The 9,066-nt window shown below is 34.1% G+C and overlaps 1 protein-coding gene across 6 annotated transcripts in view; it reads left to right on the top strand.

The window, feature by feature from the left end:
• Positions 1–4,997: 4,997 nt before the first annotated feature.
• The window catches only part of LOC106763050 (DNA topoisomerase 2-binding protein 1-A), a 24,898-nt gene continuing 20,829 nt past the window's right edge, over positions 4,998–9,066 (top strand). For 2 of the 6 annotated variants that reach the window (XM_014647214.2, XM_014647213.2), the window contains exons 1-4: positions 4,998–5,524; positions 5,597–5,639; positions 6,007–6,128; positions 7,488–7,595. In XM_014647214.2, coding sequence (XP_014502700.1) covers positions 5,330–5,524; positions 5,597–5,639; positions 6,007–6,128; positions 7,488–7,595 — 468 coding nt within the window. In that variant the 5' untranslated portion in view covers positions 4,998–5,329. Of the gene's footprint in view, positions 5,525–5,596; positions 5,640–6,006; positions 6,129–6,461; positions 6,609–7,487; positions 7,596–9,066 lie in introns of those variants that run through there. The other 4 variants (XM_014647216.2, XM_014647215.2, XM_014647211.2 and 1 more) reach the window with 3 other exon arrangements.

Here is a 9,066-nt window from a genome sequence, read left to right as displayed (position 1 = left end):
GGACAAAAATACCTTATGATTTTCTAATAGTTTTTGGTTTTTGCGATCTATTCTAGTTCCTTTCTTTAGGTAACTCCTTTCTTGTGTTAACTTTTCTTTCTTACCATTTAATTGCTTGATTATCTTTTAAACATTCATGGTTTTGTTAAAGTAAAACTCTTTTTGAAGAGTCTTTATTCATTTTAGACCTTTTCCCGATTTTTCCTTGGACTTCTTTTGGCTTTAGTAGTGTTAACTTGTGGTGTAGGTCTTTGAATGGTAAAAAAAACGTGAGGATCATTGGGATAACAACCCAAAACAGTGGGGTACATCCAAAGGTGAAGGAGGCCTTGAAGGGAAGCTTGAAGTCTTGGTCTAAACACAAAACAAGAGAGTATACACTTGGAAAGAAAGAGAGATTTATGTGTATTTTCTTTGATCATTGGACTTTGATTAATATTGTGTTTTGTAGTTGGTAAGTGTGAGGGAACCAAAGTTTCTTCTAACTTTACCATTAGGCCGCATAGATTATCTTGAATTGCTTTCCTTAATTGTCATAGTCTAGTGTGTGTCAACTTTTATTTCAATTATAAATCCCTTTGAGAACTTTGGTACAAAAGAACTTGAGGTAAACTTTGGCTAGGAAAGACATAGTTTCTAAGCAATTCATAGTGATTCGCCTCTCTTTTCTGGAAGTGAACTTAAGCTTCTCTTTTCGCCTTAAGTCTCTCAAGGAATTTTATTTGAAATATTAAGTTTATTTTCATAAGCCATTTTTTAAATCTTAAAAATGTCTAGGATTTTTTTTGAAAATTATTTTTCAAAATTCTTTTAAAACAAATGAGTTTTTACCGTAGCTTGCATTTAAGTAATGGCAAGGATGAGCTACATTATACAATTAAGAGTAGCCTTACATTCTTTGGTGAGAATAAGTGCATTATTGTACCAAGCATGGGAGAAAAGAATAGAAGAACTTCATCCATTCCTAGTTAGGCATGGTAAATATCATATACTTAGTTTATGTATCTCTAGGCTTGTACGACATGCAAGTGAATGGTGGAATCAAAGACAATCTAAGGTTGAGAAAGGTAGAAAATTTCCAATTAAAGATTAGTGTGACTTGAGAGCATGCATGAGAAGAAAATTTGTTCCTTCTTTCCTTATAATAGACCAAGAGAAATATGTGAGATGGGAGAACTCATTAAAAGAAAAAAAACTTTTCTAAAAAGTGTAGAAGGGTTCTTTGAAAGAGAAGATGAGTTTGAAAAAAAAAAGTGAGAAAACTCTTGAGTTACAGGAGAAAAAGAGAGATTCAAAGAAGAAGGGATGAACAATTGAGAGAGATAGAAAAGAAAGAAAGAGTTGATAGAAAATAATGTCTTGCTACCTTAGAATTCTTAATAAAAAACAAGAAAAAGTCCAAAAGAATTTAAGGAAGATTAAGAGAAGAAGAGAAGAAGACAAAAGAAGGAAGAAAGAAAAAAGAGAGAATGAGGAGCATAAGAAAAAAGAGAAAAAACAAAGAAAGAATGAGGAGCATGAGAAAAGAGAGAATGAGGAGCAAGTAAGAAGAGAGAAAAAGGAGGAGGAAAGAAGAAGAGAGTATGAAGAGAAAAAGATAAAAGAAAGGAATGAGAAAGAAAAGAGAGTAAAATAAGATATTGAGACTACGATGATGGAGACAATTTTCCAATCCTTGAACTTTTCTCAATACATCCAACCATCTTTCATGAATCTAACTTTTACTTTTGAAAACTTCACCTTCTTTTTCACCTCCCATTATTTTTAACTGCTCAAATTTTTCCGAATCAAACTTTGAGTTGATGTTACCTTATAGGATACAATAACTCAAAGTAAACACAAACAATTTGGTGGACTAGACCTTCAAAGTTTTCAATTAAATTATTTTAAAATTAGCAGAAGGTCTTATTTAAATCTTTCATCTAGATACATGTTGTTTGTGGCTCATAAGATTATGGGTTTTGAGTTTGATGACACTTGCATATGGATTTTTGATCTTGGTGGAAAGATACACAAATTAACCAATAATAAGAAAAAAGGTTTTGTCATAAAAGAACAAGAAGATTTGAGGGCAAATGTTTTTCAAAAGGGAGGGTATGATGGCATATCCCTAAAAATTAACTCTTGTGTTGGAATGGATATAGTCTTTCAAATATATACATCCAACACAAGACAAATAAAAGCTTCAAAGATGCTCCTACTCTCAAAGGCCTTGATCATTCATTCAATTTAAGGTGTATCATTGTTAGGAGCTATATTCTTCATTTACTCACTATTGTAACATTTGTTCTAACTTGTGTTATAAAATGAGTATTTGACCTTGGTGGAGAAGCACACAAACCTCCAAATAAGATAAGGAAGTTTGCCTTTTCAAGAGGGAGGGAATGATGGAAAATCTCCTAGCCATGATCAAACACTTTTAAGAGAGTGGAAGCCATCCATGAAGATGACATCAACTCTACCTTGTGGGCCACCTTTGGAGCCATCACGGAGCATGGATTAAAGAGTGATGTAGGTTTATTTAGGCCTTGTATTTGGTCATGTAGTGTAGGTTTTATTACGGCTTGTATGAAGGCCTAAGTAGCATAGGATTTTTCCTATGTTAGATATCCAAACCAAGTGGAAAGTGTGTGCCATGTGTCATGCTTCCATTGTAGATGATTTGCTTTTTAAAAGGTAGTCACATGGCACCCTAGGAGTGGAGAGGATTTACTTTTAGTAATGGCCACATGGCACTCTAGGAATGGAGAAGACTGTGTTTTGTGAATAGCCACATGTCCTCCCATCATTGGAAAGGTTAGAAGGCCTTATTTTTGGCTAATGAGAGCAAAGGTGAGAGATAATGCTTTTAGGGTTAGAAGGAGACACCTTTGGCCTATAAATAGAGATGTCTCCACCCTTGTATTTCATCTTGGAATTAAGTAATGTTATGCTGCCAAAATATGACCATACTCTTCCTTGATCAAGACTAGAACAACCCTAGAGGCCTTTCTAGTCACCTTCCTCCTTGAGTTGACATAACCTCTCTTGGAGCCACCAAACACTACACAACCACCACCACCACCACCACCACCACCATCATATCTCCTAGAGGCTTTGAGCTTCTACCCCATCCATACGTTAGCTCATCATCTTTGGACCATTTACCACCACATTTCCGCATCATTCATCCAAGGAAACACTCCTACATGCACATCTCATAGCTTTTACCTAACCAAGGAGGTTTCCATCAAAAGCACAATTGAGTTCCTTCTAAAAATATTTTGTCACGTTTTAAAACATATTAATACAGGGTACTTATAATGTTCATGACTATGATTTATTGTAGTCCAATATGTTGCATATTTAATCTTTTTCTTTGTATATTTGTGATAAAAATTTAACAAACTTCAAGTCAATTTTCGATTTAGGAAGACTTACCTCAATCTTAGATCCTAATCACCTGTTCGACCTTCAAGTAAAGTAGACTTAACTCTTTGGCCAGTTAGATTCGACTCCAACTTTGACTTTCTGTCAACCAATTCTGGTCTCTTTTAGTTCCTTTGATCTTGGTCATGTCAGCTTGACCTTCAACAAGGATCAACTCTGTTTAACCGTCAAATTAACTTGATTTGATCTTCAATCCAAATCAACTTTAGTCGACTTCCAATTTTATATTGACTATTTTATCTTTTGTTACTCTTTTAGACCTATGAACATTTTCTTATGTGAGTTTTTGTTTTCTTTTGTAGACTTTTTTTTTTACTCATATACAAGAATCAAACCCTATGAGATGCACGAATCTAAGAATTCTATTTAATATATTACACATATATTCATATAAAAAATGTTAAATATTATTTTAATATTTAAATTTAACTAATACTTTTTGTAATGATTTTTTTAAATGAGAAATTTAATTACTTTGTTCAAACAAGAACTATTTTAATTATTCTATTAAAAAATTATTTAAAAAATAATAATTACAAGTAATTCAAACATCATATATTTAATTTTTTTGAAGTTACTGAAAATTTCGGTAAGGTAATTATTTAAGCTTACAATATTTTCTTCAAAACCCAAACCATTACTTTGCATTATCTTTGCTTGCAACAATTGCTTTAAACCCATTTTGACGCAGCTATACATACGTCTTCACCGGAAAATTTTATGATATCGCGAAAGCCTTCATCGGGAACGCCATAGCCATCTTCTTCTTTTTTGTCTATTCTTCTCCATCTCCATAGCCTCCACTCTTCTCCTTAACGCGAGCGTTGTCATCTCCTTTATCTCCCTTTTCCATTTTTCGTTTTTCCGTTTACGACTCTCCATTCGTTCTTCTTCTTGTGTACACAAAATGTGACTTTGAAGGCTCCACGCCACTCCTTTATCGAATGCGAAGCCTCCGCGCCACTCCTATGCTCGAACTCCAAGCCTTCATAAACAAGATAACATTATATGTTGCGAACCCTCCATAAACAAGGTAACATTATATTGCGAACACAGTTTCCTTTTTTTTTTTTTTTCATTTTTGCTTCGTTTGTTAATGATTTAAAATGTTTCAGTGCTTTGGCGAAGGAGAACATTCTTGCATTGCGAAGGTGAAGCATTATGCACTTACGAACCGGAGTATCCACCGTTATCAAACTTCAGTCCCTCTTGAAGCGCACTCTTAAGTTCTCTTTCGCTATTTATTTATTTTTTATTTAAATAATTTTTTTTAATATGCTTGGATTCTTAAATATAGTTTGGGAGAAATTGATGTTATTTTTTTTTCATATGTTATTTAAAATTTGAACTATAAAATTTATTGAGTTAAATTTTGTTTATCATAATAAATAATTTAAAATTTTCAAATTTCATTAAAATTTATAATATATATTTTTAAAAAGATAATGATATTTTCATAATATTTTTTTAATAATATTTTAATATTATTGTCGTTAGGTTAGTGTTTATAATAATTATTATTAAATTTAGAATAATTTTGAATTAATTATATAATAACATAAGTAATATTAAAAATGTTGTAAGAAAAATTTTGCGAAAGAATTTATCTTTTTAAAAATAATTGAAGTGGATATAGCCATCTGACCATTGATATAGGGTCCTGACTGAGTTAATGATCCCACCGTCTGTTAATCACTCTTTACTCCATCCAAGCACATCAGCAACTCACATCCTCAGTCTGATTTCACATTCCCGCGTTTTTGTATACTCGCTCTTTCCCTTTCTTCTCCATCCAAATTTACTCCACAAATCAAATCTCTCTCACCCAAAATTCTTCTACTTCTTCATCTTCTCTCCGTAGTTCTCCTCTCTTACGAAAACGAAGGCGAAGTCGACGAAGATGTTGAAGACGAAGACGTTGAAGATGAAAGCATTCCAAGGCGCCAATGTGTTCATGTCGCGAAACCTCGTGCCGCCGGAAGTCTTCGACGCGCTGCACGATGCCGTTAAAGATAACGGTGCTCAACTCCACCTCTGCTGCGATCCCTCCCGTAACGGCCCCGACGATTACCACATCATTGCTTCCAGTAAACACGTAAGTAGTTACTCACTCTGCTCTCGTTCATTTTTTGCTCTTTCTTTTTTGATTCCACTCTCTGTTTCGCAGGAGAAGTTCGATGATCTCAAATCCAAGGGCTGCAAGTTGCTCGGTAATTTTCCGTTTCTATTTTCCTTCGATTTTGTGTTTGAATTTGCCTTCTATTGTTAATTGAACTTGTCTGGATTGTAATGTCTGTGTTAGACCATGGAAGTTCTAGGTTTCAGTGGTGATATACGAGAAACTCTTCCATTGTCTTTCTCAATCTTCACGTGGCACATAATCAAGTGTTATTAATTCTTTTTTTGTTCATTTTAAAATTTAAATAAGTTTCATACATTAGTTCGGATCAAGTAGTAGTTCAAAACCACTTAATGAGTCCACACACTCTTTATAAGTGTGCCTTTGTGTTGGTTTATGTAGTTGAAATTGAAATTGGTGTTGTTCGTGAGCTTTGTTTCTTCTTTATTTTTCAACAGGTCCTAGATGTGTTCTTTCGTGTGCCAAAGGTGGAAGGCCTTTGCCTAAACAAGGCTTCACTTGTTGCCTTGCCATGGACGGCGTCAAAGTACTTGCATCTGGCTTTGATACGGAAGAGAAGGTATTTTCGTTGTTGTCCACGATTGTGTGCTCCTATTTTCATTGTAAATCATCGTTTTGGTGGTTATGATTGTGAGGACTATTTATTTACCCCGTCTTTGAAAATCTCTCCATCCAATTCAATCCCTGAACATGAGAAATGTTTCAAAATTTTGTTATCTTTTCTTCTTCATTAGGTTTTTTCCCATTGTCATTAGGGGTTAAGATGAATAAAACTTTACTTCATTTTGTATAGTCAGGGACTAGAGGGAAAGTTTTGTAAAGTGAGGGGCTAATGTGAACACTTACAATCTCAACAACCAAAGTCAGAGGTATACTCAATTGGATAGCGGCAGAAGGATGTGATCATATATTCTTTTTTGACAACAGCCCTTCTAGTTCTCTTTCTTTGTCAGCATTCCCATGAACTACAACGTGTCTCTTTTTCCTTGAACATTCTTGAACGGAAAAAGGAAAATAAAAAGAATCAGAAGTATGAAAGGTTTCTTGACTATAAGCAACCTTTGATTTAAATATTGTTACTATTTGTAGTTAAGTAGGTATGTATTTCAATTCATATTTTGTCTGCCCTTCCCTTCCTTTTCATTTAATTTTAACTTTTTATATTTTGATGTTTTCATTCTCTTTCTTGTTTTTGGCTTTCTTATTCTTCGTTAAAAAGTTGTTACTAGTGTGCTTAAGGTGCTTCTTTTTCATTTGTGACAGCAATGAAGGCTGTCGTCTAGGGTTTTGGTGGGCGTAGTCAGACGTGGCTCCCAGAATTTGAGAGCTCTGATATCATCTCATAATTTAGGATAAAATCATATATTTTATTATGCTGAGAATACAATCCATATATACAAGGCTAGAAAACTATTTTAGGAAGCCTAATAATAGCTCCTAGACAACTGGATCCTTATGATTCAGGGATATCCCCATTATTCACAATAATTATAATCTGCTAAATAAGGAAAAAAATACGACTAATAGAAAACAAAGATTCTGACAGAAAATACAGCTAAAACAGATTTTAACACCAATTAAGTGAAAGATGGACTTTTTTTTTCTTAAAGTGGCTTAGACATGTGCAAAGAAGGTTACTAGAAGCATGAGTGAGAAGAGTAGATTTTATAGATTTTACCCTTGTGAACAAGGGGATAGGGTAACCAAGGTAATAGAAGAAAATTGTGACGAAGGATCTCATGTTGAATAAAATTCGGGTGAATTTTTTCTTTAATTGAGCTTGATGGCATCATGTGATCCTTGTTGCTAACCTCACCAAGTGGGATAAGATTTTTTTATTGTTTGTTGTCTTCTCATATGATTCTTCTTCATTATTTTTAATCTCAATTGGCAATGTTTAATGTATGTGATCTTGCAGGTTAAGATAGAAGAGTTAGTGGCAGAAATGGGGGGAGTTCTACACACTAAAACATCGTTGGATTTGAACTTTGTCATTGTGAAAAATGTTTTAGCCAGGAAGTACAAGGTCTGGTACAAGTTTTTATCCCATATTTCTAGTTTATTCTTAATTATATCACGCACAAACACATGTTATTGAGTAAATGTTGTTGCTAGTAGGTGGATTTTTCTTTCTATCATTTTATATTGCGTTTTATTCCTCTTCCCTATTAGCTTATGTGTATATTCTATCTTGCATCTTATTATCACCCCTTCCTTACAAGCATCACAGTACCACACATGCAATGAACAAGGGGAATTGTATGTAGTTGTGCATGCTAAGGTTAACTGAAAGAGCCACCTTAATACTTGACATTTTTCCATTGAAGGAGGATAGCGTTTGGTTGAAAAAATCTTTGGCATTATTTAAGTGGACTCTTCTAATAGTTGTTTCAAACTGATTTTTAATCATTTGGACGAATGTTTTGAAAACTTGGCTCATTTCACTTTTTTGCTTCAAGAGAAATACCCATGACACTCGAGCAAAATCATCAATGAATATGAAAAACCAATGGGCCCTAGATAGATTAGGAATACTAGAGGGCCTCCTACATCCACTATTATTAATACAAAGGAAACAGTCTTTCTATTATTACTAGAGGGAAACTCAACATGCTTGTGCTTTGCAAATTTAAAAGTATCACAATGAAACATTTGCTGGTCAATTTTTCGAAATAATTTGTGAAACATAATTTCCAGGTAATTGAATGACATATTACCTAAATGAAGGTGGTATAACTAGATTTTTTCTACATTAGAAAGTGATCGGACTCCAAATAGGGCTCATACAATGAGAAATGAACATGGGCCTGTTACTCAACAAGGAACAATTATAGACGGGGTAGTTAGGCCCAAAACATGGAATGTTTATACCAGGAGAAAGGAAGTGGGGTCAAGTGGGGAAGGAGTGAGAAGTTAGTTAGCAAATGGGGATGACGTGTGTTAGATATTAAGTTGTGTTTATGTTAATTAGGGAAACATAGACCCTATGCTTATTATGTTATTTTTGCATATTCATTTGTATTTGGGCTTAGCCCACATTCTTATTATTATAAATACATTACCCTATGTGTATGCAAAGATACACAAGGGAGATTTCTCCTCATCTCTTCACTATTTCATATGGTATCTAGAGCTTAGGTTCTGTTCTAGTTCTTCCACGGTCTTTGGTACTCACTCCTCATGAAAGGTGACATCCATGGTGATAAAGATGCGACGAATCTAAGGATGATAACATTTGTACCCTTTTTTATTAGAAGGATACCCAATAAAGACACATTTAAGAGCTTTGGGATCTAATTTACCATGGTTAGGATGATGAGAGTGAACAAAAACAACACATTCAAAGACTCGACTAGGTAGACTCGTTAGTAGGGAAGAAGGAACAAAAGACAATAGAGACTTTATAGGACTAATGCCATTTAAGATACGAGTGGGTAACCTGTTGATGAGATATGTGGCAGTTAACACAGCTTCTCCCCAGTAATTTTTTGGAACAG

Source organism: Vigna radiata, chromosome 6 (genome assembly GCF_000741045.1).
Source record: "Vigna radiata var. radiata cultivar VC1973A chromosome 6, Vradiata_ver6, whole genome shotgun sequence".
NCBI classification, from domain to species: Eukaryota; Viridiplantae; Streptophyta; class Magnoliopsida; order Fabales; family Fabaceae; genus Vigna; species Vigna radiata.
This window is presented reverse-complemented; position numbering and strand designations above follow the sequence as displayed.